Source organism: Hippocampus bargibanti, linkage group LG12, assembly GCF_051943395.1.
Source record: "Hippocampus bargibanti isolate YZ-2025 linkage group LG12, ASM5194339v1, whole genome shotgun sequence".
NCBI classification, from domain to species: Eukaryota; Metazoa; Chordata; class Actinopteri; order Syngnathiformes; family Syngnathidae; genus Hippocampus; species Hippocampus bargibanti.
The window spans coordinates 22141990-22164609 of record NC_142745.1 but is presented as its reverse complement, the minus strand read 5'-3'; the positions used below and the strand labels follow the sequence as shown (position 1 = coordinate 22164609).

Here is a 22620-nt window from a genome sequence, read left to right as displayed (position 1 = left end):
TGTTTTATAAGAATCGCTTTCAAACCATCTATGTTCTTTCGCTAAGATTTTAACCTCTTCTTCTTTTCCTTTCGGCTTTTCCCTTCAAGGGGTCGCCACAGCGAATCTGTGTCCTCCATCTTTAGAACCTCATTGTCGTCAAATGAGTGGTTGCTAGCTTTTAGGTGCAAATGTACTGCCGATTGAGGCCCACTTGTATTATCCCTGCGATGTTGATAAAGTCTTTTTTTGAGAATTTGTTGAGTCTCCCCAATGTACTGCTCTTTACAATTTTCATTCTTACAATGTATTGAATAAACAATACATTTTTTATTTGTTTATTCACGTGCCATCTATGTTCTTTCATCTATGGCACGGACAATGCGTAGAACCCTGAAGCTTCACACCACTCAAGTAGTGAGACCAGAAATTTTACATGTATACAATCGACAATCCTTCAGCTTTTGGGCTTATGGTAGAAAACTTTATGGCCGTGGTAATTTGGAGCACCTAATGCATGGTTGTTTTTGGTAGTGTGTAGCGTGACACGTCGCACACCCTGACTGCTTGTTGTTCTTCCCGCCTCGAGCGAGCTTAATGCTGGTACAACAACAATGTCCTCCCCCATTAGTGGCTTTATTAAAAAGCAGCCAAGTGGAATCATTGCCAAACATTTGCGGCTGCAAGTGGCTTTTGTCTATCCTGCGCTAGCATCACAACATCCTCGTTCCCAACAACCGCAAAACTAAGCATCGTTTCACTGTCTTTTCACTTTGTCATTCATTTGAAAACATTGCTGGTCAGTAGATTGATATTCAAAACATAAAGGGGGGAATGCATGTCCTCAAAAGCAGAATTTTATCGTTTTAAATGTGTGAAATGTCAACGTGAATGAAAATGTTGACAATTTAAAGGGCTGTTACAATCTACTTCCTGGTCGGAGGATGGAAACTTCCAACTTTCTGGAATGTAGCACAAGAGCCGCTACAGTCAGAACTCAACCATCTTTGCCATCTGGTGGTGACGACTACAAATGACAACTTCTTGGAATTGTCCAAATACAGTAAAGTCTCGTTATATCGATATCGGATATATCGATAGTCCCGGTTATATCGATACTATTTCTATGCACGCACGAAGAAAATTACACGCAAACAGCGTCGGATATATCGATAGTCCCGGTTATATCGATATTTTTTCGGACTCCCTTGAATATCGATATAACGAGACTTTACTGTACATCAAAAGATGAAAACAAATCAAGGGACCAGTCCCCAATTTCTAGATGTACAACTGATTTAACCACACAAACTCCAGTGCCTAACCCTAAGGCTGGCTAGCTATTTAGCTGGATAGCTATTGGCTATCTATTGGCTTGCTAGCTAGCTTTCTATCGATTTGTCTTACTATTCTGGCTATCTAGCTGGCTAACTATTGGATTGGATTGGATTGGATATGCCTTGGATTGGATATGCCTTTATTAGTCTCACAGTGGAGAAATTTACATTTCACAGCAGCAAAGTGATGAAAGGAATGAAAGTAGAAAAACAAAATACATGAGCTGCTGGAAAGGCAGCCACTCTCGCGGCGCCATCTTGAAGTCAAAATAACAAAAAAAAAACTAAATAACAAATATGACAGCATAGAGACAATATGACAGAACAAAGACACATTGGACATTGACATTGGATTTGCCTTTATTAGTCTCGCAGTGGAGAAATTTACATTTAGAGCTATTATTATTATTATTATTTATTATTATTATAATATTATATTATATATTATATTATATTATATTATATTATATTATATTATATTATATTATATTATATTAGCTGGCTTTATGTCTATCTGGCTGTCTATCTGGCTGGCTATCTAGCTCGCTATCTATTGGATAGCTATTAACTAGATAGCTAGCTTACTGACTGTCTGGCTAGCTATCTAGCTGGCTATCTGGCTAGCTATCTATTAGCTCACTATTAGGCTAGCTAACTAGCTTTCTATCTATTTGAGTTATTCCGGGTAGAGTGAACGCTGGCGCGTGTGGCTGCCACTGCTCACACACAAACAAATGATCCTGTGACTTTAAAGTGACCTTGAGAGTTTTGAAAGGCGCTTATAAATGAAATGGATTATTATTACAGTAAAGTCTCGTCTTTCTGTGGGTGAGCAGCGGCTGCTCACCCACAGAAAAAAACTTGTCCTGTGACTGTAAAATGAGTTTTCAAATGTATTATAATTATTATGACTGAAGTTGTGTTCCATTGTTTCACGAAGCTCCTTTTGGACCAAATCTTTTCCACTGGTATCGTACGCATGGAACACCACACATGGATTAAAATCTTTGCATTTGTTTTTTGGTCGAGTGTTTCCACGTGAATGTGTGATGGTCTGGATTTCTTGCGTTGTACCCGCAGAAAGTGGCAAGGTCCTTTTGTTCTCTTTCTTTTGTCGGCGAGTCGTCTGAATAGAGCAGCCAACTGGAGAGAAGGATTTGGAGATGGGGGAGGGGAGGGGCTCGCTGCTGTTGAGAAAAGAAGGCATTCCTTCAAATGAAAGTGACACATTCATCCATTTCCTGATCGAGTTTGCTCTCCTCACTTTTTTTGGGGGACATTTCTCTTTCATGTCTCACTTTTCAAGTTTAATTTCGAGTTCAATTTCAATCTCTAAACAAATTATTCAGAGGACAATGCCTTTGATTCATACCGTATTTTGTGGACTACCGTGCTATAATAATAATAATAATAATAAATACATTTGATTTCAAGCACCTTTCACAGCTCTCAAGGACACTTTACAGTCACGGGATAATGTACGTTTACATTTTGTAGCGTCATAAATGTTGTTAGCTTCTTTTGACTCTTTCTTCTGTGCGTCTACTTTGGAAAATGATATGCAATAATGAATAAAATACAATTATAAATAGAAACAAGAGATAAAGGCAATTTTAAATCGGTGGCTTTTGAGATAGGATTTGAAGGTGGGAAGAGAATCCATGTTAGGAATTTTGGGAGGAAGTGAGTTTGGGGGCAGAGCAGCTGAAAGCTCTGTCCCCCATCGTGCTGAGACGGGCAGGCAGCGGGGCACAGAGAGGTGGAGGGAGGAAGAGGATCTGAGGGAACCAGAGGGCATAGAAATTTGAAGAAGGTCAGCTACGGATGGGGGACAAGGTTATGGATAGCGCAAAGTGGAGAAAAAAGAACATTATATAGTATCAGAGGGAATAGAAATTTGAAGGTCAGATAGGTATGGGGGGGGGGGGGGGGGCAAGGTTATGGATAGCGCAAAATGGAGAAAGAAGAATTTGAAAGTTGATTCTATATTTGAGGGGGAGCCAGTGGAGCTCTTGGAGGACGGGGGTGATATGGTGCAAGGAGGAGGTTCTGGTAATGATCCGGGCTGAAGAATTCTGGACCAGTTGAAGTTTGTGGAGAAGTTTCTGACGGACACCAAGGAGAAGTGAATTGCAATAGGTGACAAGACTATGAACGAGGATAGCAGCGGTGTGAGGAGTGAGAGACGGGCCAAGACCGTTCATATTGCGGAGGTGGAAGTACGCACATCGGGTTCACTTATTCATATGGAAGTGGAAAGATGGTGTGCTGTCAAGGATGACACCTAGGCAAAAGACCTGATGGGAGGGAGAAACGCTCCAAAGAGTGAGAGAGAAACTGTTAGCTTTGCTCAAGGTGGATTTGGTACCAACCAGGAGGATTTCAGTTTCAGAGGTTATGCCCCTGAAAAAAAGGCACGATAGCTGGACTAGAAACAGCCATTTTATTCAAGAATGTGGCCTAAATGGAGTGTGTTGGAGCACCCGGGCAAAGCGGAGCTCTATGCTGGGAAAGTGGGTTGCTATGTAACACACAATGTGAATGTGAAAGCATGTTGAAAGTTCAGGACCTTGGCTGAGTGCTGCACAAGATGGAGCACGCTGCTCTTGGATATGTGAAGCTCAAAGAATGCGAGAAGGAGAGGATTGTGACGCCATGCCCTTTGAAATGATGCGCTCAAATCATCCAGAAATGCACGTTGTTTCTTTAACCACATCCTCATCAAGCATTTCAAATGCTTTGCACTGCTTGCCAGTTCCAGGCAGCACCTCCGGTATGAGTTCCTTCTCTTCTTTTCAGAAATCCATTGTGCATTTTACCCGCCACGCCGTCATCATTTATCCTTAAAGGACAACCGACGCCACCGGACAAGTTGCGTCCATCATTTGTAAAATGGCTTCAAATGACTTCTACTGAGCATATTTGACAAAGATTCCAGCGCATATAGCTATATCTTACCCTTTAAAGGACAACCGACGTCTCCGGACAAGTTGTGTCCATAATTTGTAAAATGGCTTCACACGAGCGTATTTTACAAAGATTCTCGTGGTGAATATTCCGGAAGTCTTGTTTTTGAGTTGGTGACGAATCCGTACGCGACATCACTGAAGGGGATGAGGTGATACCAGAGGGAGTGGGGCAATCAGGCCAGTCGTTAGTCAGGAATGTAGGAACGATCGGTGGGGCTGCAGGGAGTGGTCCTCTGCTCCTCCCAACCTGAGAGTAGGGACCTATCATAGCAGTGTCCGGCGCCGCCATGTCTGGACATTAGGGATATATATATATATAGGGCCGATACGACCAGTAAGACTTTAGTTTGCTGAAGAAGCATCTTGGATAAGAAGCGAAACGTCCGACACCTTCAAAAAAGTACAGATGGCGGCTGAAGAAACCTTTTCATCGATGGACTACTCCTGTACGACTGAGAGCTTACACAGACATCTTTAATGGATTGCAAACATGTATGCTTTCCTCTTCAGAACTATTTGAATCATATTCATAACTGGATGAGTAACAAGAAAGCATCTGAAGCCATTGTTTTGATTCTGGAGCAAGGCCAGATGTCTTAGCGTGACGTCACAAACTGGGGGCGGGACTTTCTGAAAATGCCCAATTTTTTTGCAGATTTTGGACACTTTAAGTCATTTTTATTGGTGTTTTGCATTTGACATAAAATATCAGTCTGTGTGTTTTGGCTATTTTAGATGCTATAAAATGTTTTTCTGATGTCAGTTAGGAAACAAAAAAATGATGTCAGTGGTCCTTTAAACGTTGTTTTCTTGCCATCTTGACATTTTTGTTAGGCCCATCGTGCTTCAATGCGCCGTCTTCATTTTGTATCTCCAAAGGGTTTCCGGCCGACCACGGTTTCTTTTAGGAGATGCTTCACGTCACTTTGACAGTCCAAACGAGTCATGAAGCAAACCAAATGATGCGAAAACTGCCACCCAAATGTACAGTGTGTTGATGTCTCAACCTATCCTGAATGATGATCAATCTTGGAAAATACTGGATAGAAAATTGTATGGTGTATGTATGATGAACTTTGTGACCGAGGCATGCACGGACGACCAAGCTGATGTCATTGAATGCGAGAAGCTCGTATTCCATAAAATGCACAATATGTACTACGGAGATCTTTGTATTGCTTTTTGTGTTTTGGTGTCCATTCACTGAGAGTCAGAAGACCAAAGACGTGAGAACACAAAAGCAAACTATACAATCTGTGTGTTTTGAAATGGAGCACGGAGCTGCTTGCACCATCACCTTATTTATGTTTGTGCTCAGCCAAGTGTGACGTTTGACACAAGTGTGACAACTCGGCTGAGATTTTACTGCCAGTCAAAGTTGAGACAATGTTTAGCGGTCGTTTGTTCTCCTTTATTGAACAGAATATCAAGACTGGCCATATTCACAAGCAAATACAAGTCACATACAGTCAATTAGAAATTGGACTTGGTCAGGGGTGGATTTTTTGTCGATGTGACATCTTATTTTCCCCTTCTTGAGTCTTTCCACCACCCTTGAAATGTTTTTTTTTTCTGCTGAAGGTTTTACCTGAGGTTGCTCATCTTCCATTGAGTCCATATTTTTCCCTTGAAAAATTGTCTTACAACTTTCGCTTTGCACGTTTTGCACAGCAGACCTTTCTCACTTGAACAAAGATTCAAGCCTGAAATCTCACAAAGGTGACACCAAGCACTTGATACTTTGCCGCCACAAATGATTGCCTACCACTGAGCGTTGACCAAAGAGCAAGAAGAATCCACTGTTGTTGGGTTGCTAACATAGCATGAACCAGGCTGTCACATACTGGACACTCGTGCTTTTTATCCAGCTCGGGTGAGTCATAAATCAAGCGTAGATGCTACAAGCGCCACGCACCACCCCCTTTTTTTAATCAGATGTGCATCTGGCTTGGATTGGATTGCTTTCTCTGGGAATAGATTTAGAGCATGCACAATGTCACGGTGAGGTGCACCACAGCATTATCCAGTCTCACGACCGCTCAAATGGATTTTCACTTGAAATAGGATTTTTGTGACAATACAACATTTTTGTCAGATCAACATGTCCGTTTTTTTTTTTCAAAAATGTGGAATCATAAAAAACATGACAAGTTGGATTCATTGGATTGACATGGAACATGCAAATTGAGTGTCTAGTTGAAGTGGCAACTTCCAAGCTTGATTCCTCTGAAATCTTCCTTTCATCCGCTGTCAAAAACATGACAATGTATTCACAATTATTGCAAAATTATTACAAAATACACCTAAAAATACATCTGGCCAAATAAAACTGCCGTTTTGTTATCGGCCTAAGCAGCTGTGATCAGATGCAAATGTGAGCATCAGTGTGAGGCCCTCATTTTAAAATAAAACATCTATTGCTTCATTAGAAAATAAGCAGCTGATCTATTTATTAAATGTTAATCACACACACGCGCACGCACACGCACGCACACACACACACACACACACACACACACACACCAAAAGAAAAGTGCAAGTGCTACAACAAGTCTCGTCTCTCTCTCAGTAATACTTTGGCTTTTTCGATGCAGAGAGCAAATGCAGACTGGCTATTGAAGCCATGATTTCGCGCCGAGCATAATTTTACCGACACAATGCGGGCTGATATACTTGAACTATGGTGTGACCTGGCTTTGAACCCCATAATGTGACTTCAACTTGAACTGCCTTAGCGAAGGAAATAATGTTCACACCTTAACAAGACAACGACCCTACAACACTGTATATACCTGTGCTTTCACATCTAAATACTGTTCAAGCTGCAGTTCAACTGTTCAAGACCATAAACGGTGTCTGAAACGTCTGTCCGGACGCTCGGAGCGTGCAACTATTCCGTCGGGCGTACAACTTACAAAACGTCTCCGCCTGGGTGGCCGACAACTTCTTCAAGGGAAAAAAATAAAAACAATGAAAGATCGCATTATAAGGTCGTGCATTTGCATATCATTTTCCAAAGTAGATGCACAGAACCTCAGCCCCAGAAGAAAGAGTCAAAAGAAGCATTGATGACGCTACAAAACGTCAACGGACATTATACCGTGACTGTATAGTGTCCTTGAGAGTTTTGAAAGGCGCTTAGAAATGAAATGTATTATTATGATGATGAAAGCATCGGGGAAAGAAGAATTCACATGGCCACTAGTAGACGACGCAACGCAAACATTGCATTGTGGAGAATGATGACGAGTGTATGGACAAACGCCAACTGGAGCAAAATCATCAGCAAGGGACATTTACCATCATTTAAGCGAGGGAGCATGTATATGTATGTATATACCTATGCAATACTTTGCAATAATGTTTTTTTTTTTTTTTTTTTTTTTTTGCGATTAGTCGTCCTATTGTGTTTCAAATTGTGAAAAATGGGACAGGCAACTTTATGGCCGGGCAGGCAACTTTTTAGAGTTGTCTGCCCTGGTGTCCGCTAACTTTTTCTCAGGAGTTTCAGACACTGCTGTAAATACAGTACATGCATCCTAATGTAGACTAAGGCGTTTGTCGGATAAGTGACAAAATAAAAGCTCTCCCTCAGTTGCGTTATTACAGACGGCCGTTCAATGCAAGGAGCCCTTGTGCGTCGTGGTACATGAAGTGAACAGGAATTGTGGCTTCTGATGCTTGTTTTTTTTTCCTCCCTCAATGGACAGCCTGATGGGTCCTTCGACAAGCTTTCCCCATTGTGCACGGCAAAGGTGATTCTCGTTCAAGTTGTCTATTGGGCACAGACACTGAAACCTGGGGGGGAAATAGTAGAACATCCATGCTAAATCTTCTTCTTCTTTTCCTTTGGGCTTTTCCCCTCAGGGGTCGCCACAGCGAATCAATGTCCTCCATCTATCCCGGTTCCGTGCATCCTCTTCTCTCACACCAGCTACCTTCATGTCCTCTTTGAGGACATCCATAAAGCTCCTCTTTGGTCTTCCTCTCTGTCTCCTGCCAGGCTCAGCATCCTTCTCCCGATATAGTCGCTCTCTCTCCTCTGGACATGTCCAAACCATCTCAGTCTGACTTTTTCTCCAAAGCCTCTAGTATGAGTTGTCCCTCTAATGTACTCATTCCTGATCCTCTCCAACCTGGTCACTCCCAAAGAAAACCTCAACATCTTCAGCTGTGCTACCTCCAGCTCTGCTTCCTGTCTTTTCTTCAGTGGCACTGTCTCCAGTCCAAACATCATGGCTGGTCTCACCACCGTTTTATACCCCTTTCCTTTTATCCGAGCTGAAACACTGACATCACACATCACACCTGAAATTTTTCTCCAGCCGCTCCAGCCTGCCTGGACACGCTTCTTCACCTCTTTTCACTCTCCATTGCTCTGGACAGTTGACCCCAAGTACTTAAAATCCTGCACCTTCTTTATCTCTTCTCCCTGTAGCATCACCCTTGCACTTGGATCCGTCTCATTCACACACATATATTCCGTCTTGCTGCGACTGATCTTCATTCCTCTCCTTTCCAGGGCATATCTCCACAGCTCTAGTTTCTCCGCCACCTGTTCCCTGTTCTCGCTACAGATCACAATGTCATCTGCAAACATCATGGTCCAAGGAGATTCTTGTCTAACATCGTCTGTCAGCCTGTCCATCAGAACATCCATGCTAAATGTATCACAAAAATCAATTATTTGTCACCATTTGCATGGCAAAGCGCAGACATCATGACCTTCTTTATTTGATCTATGCTCTTCCATTTCAAAACCATGATGTTCTCTGATGACTCTTCTTCTTTTCCTTTGGGCTTTTCTCTTCAGGGGTTGCCACAGCCAATCGGTGTCCTCCATCTTCAGCCTTTTGATTCGCGCTATATAAATCAATATTCTTGAAAGAAGAACAATGTTGGACGTTTAACACAGAAAAACAGTTTTTCCCACCCAAAATTAACAGCAGAAAATCTATTTGTATGTTGTTAGGTGAGACCTCAACATACGAACTTAATTGGTTCCCAGACAGAGTGCGTAAGGCGAAACGTGTGTATCTCAAAAAAAAATTCCCATAGGAAACCAATAAAATGGGAATAATCCGTTCCCGGGTTTCCATAAAATATACTTTTCAACTAAATAAGCCTTAAAACTACACACAACATACCTTATTCTGTGTATAATAAATGTGCTATTGTATTGTAATGAAAGAAATACACTGCATTGTATCATAAAGTCACTTAATTTACATTTGTGATGGTCATTGATGGCTTGATGGAATGGCGTTGGAGGTCAAAGGGAAGAAGTCTTCGGGGTTGGCCACTCTACCACCGCTTTGGTTTTGGCGGGATCGGCCCGGAGCTGCCCCTGCTCCACGACGAAACCCAGAAAAGACAGAGAGCGGACGTGGAACTCTCACTTCTCTGACTTCACGTAGAGCCGGTTTTGCAGGAGCCGCACCAGGACCGTCGGACATGCTGCCGGTGTTCTTCTGTGGATTTAGAAAAAAATGAGGATGTCGTCTAAATACACAAATACAAAAACATTGAGAAAGTCCCTGAGCACATTGTTGATGAGGTTTTGGAATACGGCGGGAGCACTGGTGAGTCTGAACGGCATCACCAGGTATTCAAAATGCCCCAAGGGCGTTTCGAACGCGGTCCTCCACTCGTCCCCCTCTCTGATGCGAACCAGGTGGTATGTGCTACGCAAATCCAATTTTGTGAAGATGGTAGCCGATTGGAGAGGCATGAAGGCCGAGTCCATGAGGGGGAGAGGGTATTTGTTGCGGATGGTGATGTCGTTCAGACCCCTATAGTCGACACACGGGCGCAGGGATCTGTCTTTATTTTTGATAAAGAAGAACCCTGCGCCAAGCAGGAATCGCGAGGGTCGGATAAGTCCCGCCGCGATGGAAGAGTCAATGTATGTGCTCAGGGCTTCTTGTTCCGGGTGTGAGATGTGATAGAGTCTGGAATCCGGTAGTGGAGCCCCCGGCTGCAGTTCAATGGCGCAGTCATCGCAACCAATCGCAAGCACCCGTCCGCCCCCGAATCCACTAGCGCCTGTAGAGCTTGGGAGTTGGACGGAATAATTCGCCGTCCAACTCCAATTGCGTGACGGGCGCCGTCCTCGATGCCTCCAATGGCCGCCGCGGTCGCCGTTTGGCCGGGGACTTACGGGTGCTGGAGGTTTTAGGTGGGGGGCCTTGAGTGCGGCGACCCCCGGGGTTGGCTCGATCGCCCCCGCCCCCCACCTGCAGCGGCTCGGGGACTCCTCTTGGCGTCGCGCCTGCTCGTCGCCGTCGGGTGTGGTCGGCCGCTGCTCGTTTCCGGGTTCGCCGGACCGCTGGGTACCTTGCCCCCGCTGCCGCTCCCGGAGGCGATTGTCCGGGCAGATGACTACATCGATCATCTTGCTGAGGGTGGTGCCAGTGTCGCGGGTGGTCAGCTCGTCTTTGAGAGCGGTGCTCAGTCCGCGACGAAACACTCCTCTCAGCGCTCGATCGTTGTAGCCACTCCGGGCAGCCAGGATGCGGAAGTCGATGGAGTACTCAGCGGCCGAACGCGTTCCTTGCACACAGTCGTGAAGGAGTCCCTCAGCCTCGCACTCTGTGACCGGGTGGTGGAATACTTGGCGAAGCTCTGCCACAAAATCCGGGTAGGAGCTGCAAAGTTTGGGCTGGGACTCCCGGACGGCCAATACCCACGACTTGGCGTGGCCCGTGAGCAGGCTGGTGATGAAAGCCACTTTAGCCTCATCGCTAACGAAGGTTGTTCAAAAACCAGCGAGCACTGCATCAAGAATTGAGCACAGCGGTTCGCCTTCGTAGCGTGAGGGGTGTGGCAGGGAGAGCTAGCCTACTCACGGGGGCGCCGTCATGGTAGCGAGGCGTTTCTCGACCTCCTGTAGATGTTGAGCCAGTGAGGACGCGATGTGGCGGTTGTCCGCGATCGCTTGCGCCAGCTGGCTCGAACGCTCCGCCTGATGGCCTAGGGCGGATAAGAATTTGTCTCCTACGTCGGCGAGATCCAGCGAGCAGCCCACGACACTCGTTCCAGTCTTTTTCTGCCGGGTGGTGATGCTGTGTATAGTATCTGCCACCACGTCCGCTCAAGGAGTGGTGACAGAACTCGAGGGACGACGGGAAGTAGTAAGGGTTGGATCCGAAATACACGGTGGAGACAGTGATTCAATAAGAGTCTTTACTGAGACACATAAGGCAAAACAGGAAATCAGGCAATGGAGGAGAACAGCGAAACAGACCTGCGTGTGGCTGGGTGACGGGGAACTTTGGAGAATACACCGGCACTGACCGAACGGTATGGGTGGCTTTTATGGCCAGAAGGCACAATTAACGGAATGACGAACAGGTGAGTGAGTCCGGAGAGTAGGGAGGGGAGGGGCCCGTTCCAAGCACAGAGGAGGATGTGCCACTCACCCACAGATAAATGTAATCCCGTGACTGTAAAGTGACCTTGAGAGTTTTGAAAGGCGCTTAGCAATGAAATGTATTATTGGATTGGATTGAATCATCTTTCTTGACCAAGTACTGACCGTACGTACAAGAACACGCAAGAAATGTGTATTTGTTAGCACTGTATCATCCTAAAAAAGACATGACAAATAAGTGTGGAGGACACTCATAAAGGCTAATGGAATCAAATTCCTTCCTGTATCATAAGCATGTGCGCCGCAAGCTGCTGATAGACGCTGCGCGCTGCCACGAGCGGCGGTTTGACATGGCTTTCTGACAAAGGGGTGTCTGCCTTTGGCAGAGCAGGTTTGTTGTTGAACATTACTCATAGATTGTGACGGCGCCGCAGTTCTCACGCCGCATTAAACTGATAGGTCGCTCGCTCGCTCGCTCCAGTTATCGCAGAGTCCAATTGGATGATGTGATACACATGGTCAACTTTCACATTGTTTTCAAAATGAATCCACGGAGATAACGTAAGGGCAGTGAGAAAAGTCCTACTCAAGCACCTGCGTCCTGTCGCTGGGATCTCTTTTCGCCTGACTTTCGGGTGCACCTTTTTTCTCTTGTGAATGTCTGCTTCACTGTGCCGACCAAAACAATCAAAGCGAGGCCAGAAAATGGCCACCGGTCTGGAGCAAATCCCAAACAAGTCGTGCACCAGTCGGCTTGTGTCCATAATTGGCTCTTTCCGTGTCGTGGGCCGCAGTCAGCGAGATGGATTAGACAAATCTTGTCTTTGTATCGTTTGCCTTTGAAGAGCGGCTGTTGCCCACCCAATCCAACGTGGGACAGTCAAGCCACTGAACAGCCACAAATGTTTTACTCTGAAAACTGTCCGCTTATTAAAACATCAGTGTCTCCAACTCCGCTTGCGATGCATCAAGTACATCTTTCTCTCACAATCTTACATGAAAAGCTCTCTTCATGATTGGGAAGTGGCCATCTGATATTGAACAGATCCAAAAACCGTTAACCCCCCTGCATGGGTCACCAACATTGAATCAAATATCAACAAGGCAATATACACACTTGATTTCACCAAATCATTCAAGTCATTTTATTGAGGTTGTTTTTTTCATCTGTGTGTTTCAGATTAAGTCCACAGCTACTGTGAGAAGGTTAAGAGGTCAAATGTCGCTGTAAAACATCAAAGAAAGTCAATGGTGAGTTGTCTTGAGGGTGACATGGGAGCATTGTCAAGGATTTTTTTAGTTTAACGGGAGGGTGGGGTGGTGGGGTCAGAGGGTATTTCTGACATTTATTATTGGTATAAAAATGAACTGCAGAAAGAAGATCAAAATGAAAGCCTGCAAGCCATTGCTCGAAATCAGGGCTTGGAAACCTTTTTTACTAAGAGAGACAGACAATATTTACTCTCAATGTTTTTCATTGAGAGCCACACACGCACACACACACACACACACACACACACACACACACACACACACACACACACACACACACACACACACACGCACGTGATTTCAACAAAATGTCAGAATCATCTCATCTCATCTCATTTTCCGTGCCGCTTATTCCTCATTAGGGTCGCGGGGGTTGCTGGAGCCTATCTCAGCTGTCTTCGGGCACGAGGCGGGGGACACCCTGAATTGGTTGCCAGCCAATCGCAGGGCACACAAAGACGTACAACAGTCACACTCACACTCACACCTAGGGACAATTTGGAGTGGTCAATCTGCCTGCCATGCATGTTTTTGGAGGAAACCGGAGGACCCGGAGAAAACCCACGCGGGTCCGGGGAGAACATGCAAACTCCACACAGGGAGGCCGGACCGGGACGCGAACCGGCGACCTCTGCACTGTGAAGCCGGTGTGCTAACCACTCAGCTACCGGGCCGCCATGTCAGAATATATTATTGAAAATACAGCAAAGTCTCGTTATAGCGATATTCTCGGGAGTGGTAAAAAATCAATATAACCGTACTATCGATATATCCGATCCTGCGCCAAACTGCATTAAAAGTGGGCAATAAATGGGGGATCTTTGATCAAAGATCGCATGTAATTTTCTCCTTGAGTTCATGAATTGCGTATCTAGCATGTTTTGTACTGTGGTGAAGTGAAAAATAAACTTATTCATTAAATAAAAATGTCTTTACACTTTTTAATGACTATTTATTTTCTTAAACTCAACTAATGCAAAATCCTCACGTTGTTCTATACACACACGAGAAAAACCATGAATGCCAGCATGTACACACAGTATGAAAAACAGTGATTATTGCAAGCGATAAAATGAAATCTGAATACAACTCAATTAAATACATGTCAGGAAAACAACAACTGCAACGTTTACATTACTTACGTTGATAAAGTATCCTGCGGCACGTCGAACTCTTTCGCGCTTCTTGTTGGATTGCCCTTCAGAATCAGAATCATCTTTATTGCCAAGTATGTAGAACACACAAGGAATTTGTTTCCGGTAGAACACGCTGCACTAGTATCGTCGTCAAAAAAAACTGCTAAGTGGCACTATACAGTTCCATTTTGGCTACTGTTGAAAGAGTTGAAAGAGTTCAAAGAGTTAATGGCTTGGGGGAAGAAGCTGTTTAAATGTCTGCTGGATTTGGTGCACATGGATCGGTAGCGCCTGCCTGAGGGGAGTAGCTGGAAAAGGTGGTGGGCAGGGTGCGGAGGGTCCAGTAGGATTTTCACAGCCACTATTGCCTTGTACTTTGTTCCGATATCACAATTCTTATGTTTCCCCATGGTTGAAATTGGTGTTTAACAACTGTATATAAGAAGACTACAGTATGTTTCAGATGTTATTGCAGCAGTAATGAAAGACGTAAACTCGGCTACACGAAAGCTGGTGACGTTACCAACGGTGTGATAGATACAGATTTCACTAATGGTGGTACTGTATTGAAATCCTTAAGCAAATATCGATTCAGCTTGAAGAAAGCAAAGAAATACACTGCGCTGTATAATAAAGTCATTTTATTTACATTTGTGATGGTCGTTGATGGCTCTTAATTGACACCTGTTGCTTTCTGACTTGTAAGGTCTTACGAAACTGAGGCATCACATTATCATTCATCATGTTGACGATTCTCATAGCCACAGTCTTTTCTGGATGGAACTGTTCAATAAAAGTCGGCACATTATTCCGCTTAGCAAATCAAATCCTGTGTGTTGAGGACCTCATTATGGTCAGCAACAAGCTCATCTGCATCCACTTTGCGTCCCATGTTCTGTCCAATGGAAACAATGTCGTCCAAAACAACAGAGTCATGAGGATCAAATCCTTCAAAGTCCCTCTCAAGGATGAATGCGGGCCACAAATTCTTCCATGCTGCTTTCAAGGATCGAAGGGTAACATCATGCCAAGCCTTTTCTATCAGCTGAACACGATACACATTGAAATGGACTTAGCATATCCGCTAAGCGGCTAAATCAGACAAGCGCACACCTCGTTCGTGTTTCTCAATTATCTCCTTCTTCTCCTCGACTGTAATTTTCTTTTGTGTCTTCTTAGGCTGAACACGAGCCTGTAGTGTCTTTTTCGGTCCCAAAAAAGCAAAAGTATCTGTAAAAGAACTCCTTGGAGGCGATCTACGTCTCTCTCTCTCTCTCTCTCTCTCTCTCTCTCTCTCTCTCTCTCTCTCTCTCTCTCTCTCTCTCTCTCTCTCTCTCTCTCTCTCTCTCTCTCTCTCTCTCTCTCTCTCTCTCTCTCTCGCTCTATATCGACATGTGCTCTCTCTCTCTCTCTCTCTCTCTCTCTCTCTCTCTCTCTCTCTCTCTCTCTCTCGCTCTATATCGACATGTGCATTCAGAGAAAGGGGGTGTGGAAAGGCAGGCCGGCGACGTCTCTCTCTCTCTCGCTCTCTCTCTCTCTCTCTCTCTCTCTCACTCTCTCTCTCTCTCTCTCTCTCTCTCTCTCTCTCTCTCTCTCTCTCTCTCTCTCTCTCTCTCTCTCTCTCTCTCTCTCTCTCTCTCTCTCTCTCTCTCTCTCTCTCTCTCTCTCTCTCTCTCTCTCTCTTGCTCGCTCTGAATTGACGTGTGCATTCAGAGAAAGGGGATGTGGAAAGGCAGGCCGACTGGGGTGCTTTCCGCTCATGTGCTTTGGTGTTCTTCCGCGGAAGATTACTCCGCCAGCCGTGGTGGGGGGTGTGTATCGCGAAAAGTAGTGCGTTCATAAATTTAACGTTCGTAAACCGAAAAGTTCGTAAGGCAAGGTGTTCGTAAACCGAGGTCCCACTGTATATCATAAAAGATTTGCCGGGAAATGAAAATAGTATCATATTAAGCAGTACTATCGATATAACAAGACTTTACTGTAACTGTGATAATTGCCGTGTACGCAAGGTTACTGCTAGCTGGCCTGCACAGTGCTCATTAGCTTCCACGCTTGCTTTCTGCTGTCTCTCACAGAAGTATATTGATGCTAACGTTAGCATGGGGCTTGTCAAAGTGCCTCTGATATCCAACTGTTTCATTCATGGTATTGTTTTATTGCATCCGTCCATTCAACGTCATTTTTTAAAAACTTGTCGGGCTTATTTAAAAGGAGCCGTTTCGAGATCAACGGCCATAGGTCAGTATCATATCATCCAATCAAAATTGCGATTTCCGCCAACTGACGCCCAAACGGGAAAGGAACAGTGAAAAAGCGAGAATATGCATTTAGTTTTATAGGCAAGCCAGATGCAATCATCAAAAGAGAAATACAGTGATACCTTGGTTTACGAACAACTTGGCCAAACTTTGTGGTTTACGAACGTTAAATTTATGAAAATTTTACCTTGGCATACCAACTATTTTTCGGGATACACACGGAGCGCCACAATGAGCGATGTGTCATTCGTGAATGAGCCCGTTCTTCTAACAAGAAAATGGCAGCCGACTTGTTTTTGTCCTCTACTCACCGCCCCCAGTCTTCGGTTAAAGCCATGTGATTGGTTAAGAACGCAGCAGTGAGGGGGAGGGTTTAAACATTAAAGAGACAGGCAGATGGCAGACAGAGTGAGAACATGGATAGAAAACAGTGACATTTGGACTCATTTCAACTTTCATAGTTCAAAGGCAGAGTGTAGACTGCAAGGTTAAAATATACCATCAATCAGGCACCACAAATAACCCACACAAGCCATCGGTGCACTTGATTCAAAAAGCTATCAACGCAGCTAGACAGAACACAATTGATGAGGAACTAGGTAAAATGATCGCAGAGAAAGCACCTCCAAGGGATCATTCCTCAAGATGGTGGAAGAAGGCCATGTTCCTCATCAAGTGTTTAATGCTGATGAAAGCGGCCACTCCATTCCATCAAGCCATCAATGACCACCACAAAGGTCAATAAAACCACTTTATTATACAGTACAGTTTATTTCTTTAATTATAATACCATAGCACATTTATTATACATAAAATAAGGTATATTTTGTGTTGTTTTAAGGCTTAAAAATTAGAAAGTAGAAAATTATGTTTTATAGGGACCTGGAATGGATTATTCTCATTTTAATAGTTTCTTATGGGAAATTAATGCTTGGGATACACACTTTTCACCTTACACACTCTGTCTGGGAACCAATTAAGTTCGTAAGCCAAGGTATCACTGTATATGGCTCGCGAGCCATAGGTTCCCGACACCTCCTCTAAATTGTTGATATTCAGTGAGCGTATGGCATTTTGTTGTGTATGGGTTTAGTTTGTGTGGTGGAGTCGTCAGCAGGCCTCTCGCTCATGTTCCTAGAGGCTCAATCGTTTCCCTCCAAGTTGTCAAGTTTTTTTGTCTGTCTCCCTCAATTAGATCTGTTGCCATGCCAGCGTGGGTGAGATGTCATCTTCCAGCGAAAGCAATGCAACCGCTGCTCTTCTATGTGCTATTAGCGAGCCTCTTGGGCCTTCTGTCCAAGCCTGCTTTTGGTGTACACGCAACAGACTCCTCTCCCTCGTATCCCACCTTCACGTGGAACGACAGCCAATTTGAGCACTTGGCCTTGCACCCTCACCCCAACGTGGGTCGGGTTTACATCGGAGCTCGCGACAACTTGTTTCAGTTGGACAAGTTCCTTCAGCTGGAGGTCCAGGATCACACCGGACCGGTCAAAGACAGCAGAGAGTGCTTGCCTCCTGTCACAGAGAGTAACTGCCCTCAAGCCAGACTCACCAGCAACCACAACACGCTCCTGCTGACCAATCCGTACTCCATGGAACTCATTGCTTGCGGCAGCGTCAACCAAGGTATCTGCCAAAAACGAAGTCTGGATTCCGTCAACAAAGTGCTGTTCTCCACCGAGACGCCGGTGGATACCCAATACGTGGCGGCCAATCACCCCGACGTCAGCACTGTTGGCCTCATCGTTCGCTCTCACCCGGACAGGCAACCGCTTCTGTTTGTCGGGCGAGGCTACACCAGCAGCCACCCGCCCATCGCCACACGGAACCTGGACCAGGAACCCGTCTTTTCTTATGAGGAAACCGCCAAATTGGCCGTCGCCGGTCGCCTCTCGGAATATGACCATCATTTTGTCTCGTCCTTCGCCTACAATCTTCATGTCTACTTCCTCTTCTATCGGCGAGACCTGAAGTCAAAATCGCGCGAATACCGCACCTACGTTTCTCGCGTATGTTGCGACGACCAAGCCTATTATTCGTACGTGGAGGTGCCCCTGGCGTGTCGTTCGCGGGCAGGGAAACATTATAACCTCCTTCAAGCGGTCCAGATGGGATTCTCCAAACGCGGCACCGTGAGTCAAGGCTCTGAGATTCTTCTAGGTGTCTTTTCCACTCGGCTGGCTTCATCCAACCGAGCCAGTGCGGACTCTGCCCTATGCATGTTTCACATGGAAGACGTGGACCGCAGGATGAACGCCACCAGAGACCTGTGCTACACTAAGATGGGCAGAGAGTCTGGAATCGAGGCAGCGTACATTGAGTATGAAGTCAAATCCAAATGTGTCAACTTACTGGAGGTGAGTTCAACAAATGAAAAAATAACTTGCACTCTCAATTACTGAGATGTCATCTGACATTTTTCTTGAATGGGTGGCTTTAATTCATTTTGATGAATAATGGTGAAGACACTGGGAAAAAAGGTCAGCGATGCAAAACAAGGCTATGCCAAGAAAGAAACAAATGTGGACCTGAATGTAAGGGTGGCTCAATCCTGCCGGAGTTGTCAATGGATTTCCGGCCTACGTGCTTCATGCCACAACTGGTCCACATCTGGTTTGGCAGAGTCAAGCCGTGCCTCTTTGCCGCTTGTGGGCCGTGTTGGGCTTCATTTGTAGATGATGCTCAAACTGCTTTTCATACTAATATTTCTTGTGGTTGTGACAAAGGAGCAGAACGAGGCCCTCGATTTATTGTTGAAACACAAGCAACTATGAAAGCGCTTGCTGAGACAGGAACCAAAACAGCCCTTGTTCCTGGCCACTTTGCAGACAGTTGTGGCGTGACAGTTGATGCCTTGACTAATAATAATACATTTAATTTACAAGCGCCTTTCTGAACACCCAATGACACTTTACAACAAAGACAACACACAAAACAGTAAAATCATGCATAAAACAATAAATAATAAAACAGCATAATAAATTAGACCATGTAAGCAAGTTTAAAGAGGTGGGTTTTCAGGTGAGATTTGAAAATAGGAAGGGAGTCAATGTTGCGGATGTTGGGTGGAAGTGAGTTCCAGAGTTTAGGAGCGGAGCGGCTGAAAGCTCTGCACCCCATCGTTGTGAGACGGACAGAGGGCGTGTAGAGGTGGAGGGAGGAAGAGGATCTGAGGGCCCGAGTAGGAACGGAGATTTGAATTAGGTCAGACAGATAGGGGGGGGCAAGGTTATGGATGGCTTTAAATGTAAACAGAAGTATCTTGAATTCAATACGGAGTTTAACAGGGAGCCAGTGGAGCTGTTGGAGGACAGGAGTGATGTGGTGAAATGAGGGGGTTGGGGGGTTTGTGATGATCCGGGCTAAGGAATTTTGGACTAGTTGGAGTTTATGAAGACATTTTTGATTGACCCCGAAAAGAAGTGAATTACAATAATCGATACGGGAGGTGACGAGACTGTGGACGAGGATAGAAGTGGTGTGAGGGGTGACTAAACCTTTTGGAACATGCTTTGTTTTTGAATTGACATCAAACATGGCCAAAGTTCCTCCGGAGACATTCCATCCCATGCCAGAATGCACAAACAAATGTGACCTAAATGACAGTTGGCAACATGTGCCGCAATCGACTCGTCTGCCATCAGATGGGACACTCCATCACAGTCCACCAGAATATCTGCCATGCATCCATCCATCCATCCATCCATCCATCCATGTGTTTTCCAGACCGTTTAATCCTCATTCGGGTCGCGGGGAGTACTCGAGCATTTCCCAGCCGTCTTTGGGCACTAGGCAGGGGAAGCCCTGACCCGCTTGACAGTGTCTGAAACTCATGACAAAAAGTTAGTGGTCATCAGGGCAGACAACTCTGAAAAGTTGCCTGACCTATTTTTCACAACTTGAAACACAATAAGACGACTAATCACAAAAAAAACATTGCTGCAAAGTATAAAGGATTTTTTTAAATTAAGGATGTACCTACAAAAATGCTCCCTTGCTTAATTGATGGTAAATGTCCATTGTTGATGATTTTGCTCCAGTTGTCATTTGTCGTCATGATGCACAATGCAATGTTTGCGTTGCATTGTCTGCTACAAGCTACGTGAACTCCTCTTTTCATGATGCTTTTAATAATAATAATGATACATGTAATTTCTAAGCGCCTTTCAAAACTCTCAAGGACATTTTACAGTACATTGACGTTTTGTAGCGTCCTAAATTGTGTTAGCTTCTTTTGAATATCTCTCTTGGGGCTGAGGTTCTGTGCATCTACTTTGGAAAATGATACGCAAATGCACGACCTTATAATGCTCGGGAAAGTCCAGACTCACGAAGCAGGCTTCTCATTGGCTGCTGTGCCAAGTGGGCAAATTGCCAAACGAATCGGTTTGTTTTCTTCCTTTAGTGATGGTTATTTGTTGAAATTTTGACCCGGATCCGTTCACAAAACATTTGGTACAGCCAACAACCACACATGATATCACCATCGTACTAAAACGCAAATACTTTCATTCAACAAAAGCAAAACTAAAAGGCATAAGCTCACAAAACAATGATGGCACTCACTGACAACTGTTGTTTACTTGGCTCTCTGCCTACCCGAAGTTAGCGACCGATCACCTGATCATAACAAATTACCTCACGCTGGCATCTCCTTATAGGAAAGGCTTCTGATTGGCTGCCGTGCCGAGTATGCAAATTGACGAACAAACCATTTTTCTTGAGGACGTTGTCGGCAACCTGGGCGGAGACGTTTTGTAAATTGTACGCCTGACGTAAAAGTTGCACGCCCCCGGCGTCCGGGCAGACGTTTTTTCAGACACTGCGCTTGCTATTCACATTTGTGTATATTACGAGGTCTTTTCTGTCTTGCCTGGTTCACATCAGAACGAGTACAGGAGAGCCAACTCAAAACTGGATTGGACTGGACTCTAGTTTGGGTGACTGTTGACTTTGATTTGCTCTCATATGCGAGTGGTTGACTTTATCTGGCCCCTGAACCCCCTCGCTTTGTGAACGTTTGCAAGACGTGTCTTCTGAATACATCAAAAAACTTGTTGACTCGTTTGTTGTGATTTCGACCAAAATGACATCTTATTTTAGGGGCAATATTGCCGAAATCCCCGTGTTTCCTTTTGGGCTCCTTTCCATTTTCTTGCAAGTGTACATGTTGTGTGAGGCATGATTTCATATGAGTGCGTATCTATTTGGTGTGATTTAGAACACGCTGGAGAGGTACCCTTGCGGCTCTGATCACACGCCCAGTCCTATGGGGAGTCGCATCGCTGTGGAAGCTGAAACCATTTTGGACAGTCCCTCTGCCCGATTGACAGCTGTAGCAGTCAGCATGAGGGAAGGACATACAATTGCATTCTTGGGAGACTCCAAAGGGAACCTGCACAAGGTAAACCTTCTCACACGCACGCAAACACGCACGCACGCACGGCGGCCACTTTTCAACAAAATGTCAGAATAAATGATTGATAATAACTTTATGACCGTACTCACCGTTAACATGAATAGTTTTCCGTTCCTCATGATTGGTAAAAAAATCCAGCCAAACGATTGGAATGAAAGTCAACTTGCCGGCTCCATAGGCGAAGTGACTGCTAGCTAGCCTGCACATGGCTCATTACCTTCCACACTTGCCTTCTGCTGTCTCTCGCAGAAGTATATTGATGCTAATGTTCGCATGGGGCTTGTTAAAATGCCACTGACATGTTGATGATGACTGTTTCATCCGTTGTATTGTTTCATTGCAAATTAGAATCAGAAGCGTTTCTCCCCACAAAGGCAAATATTCCGGTGCATTCAAGCTGAATTGTACTCGTCATTTGTTTTACTCGTCGGGCTTATTTAAAGGGCCGTTTACCTGTTTCAACATGTCGGCCAGTATCATCCAATCAAAATTGTGCTTTCTGCCACCTGCAGCCCCAACAGAAAATGAACAGCGAAAAAGCAAGAATATGTATTTAGTTTTATCGGCGAGCCAGATGAAATCATCAAAAGAGCCAGATATAGCTCACCAGCCATAGCTTCCCGACCCCTGTACTAAAGGAACACATTGAAACAAAACAAAACAACGCCACAGGATGGACGCCCTCATGACAAAATCGCAACTTGTTTCCATTTTGATTCATTTCAAGATTTTGTGATTTAGGCCTGAAAGTCATGAACACACTGAGCATAGCAGTGCTGCGCTTGGCGAGTCTTTGCCAGGTCCAAAATGGCATATTTAACCCGAGCGCGGCTCTTTGTGGTGTGTGCTTGAGAGATTGTGGCCGAGCAGCAGGA

The 22620-nt window shown here is 44.9% G+C and overlaps 1 protein-coding gene across 2 annotated transcripts in view; it reads left to right on the top strand.

Annotated features, from left to right (window-relative positions):
• Positions 1-22620, top strand: part of plxnb1b (plexin b1b) — a 100062-nt gene that overhangs the window by 10605 nt on the left and 66837 nt on the right. For both annotated transcript variants that reach the window (XM_089010329.1, XM_089010328.1), the window contains exons 2-4: positions 12838-12908; positions 17519-18683; positions 21548-21730. In XM_089010329.1, coding sequence (XP_088866455.1) covers positions 17529-18683; positions 21548-21730 — 1338 coding nt within the window. In that variant the 5' untranslated portion in view covers positions 12838-12908; positions 17519-17528. The remainder of the gene's footprint in view (positions 1-12837; positions 12909-17518; positions 18684-21547; positions 21731-22620) is intronic.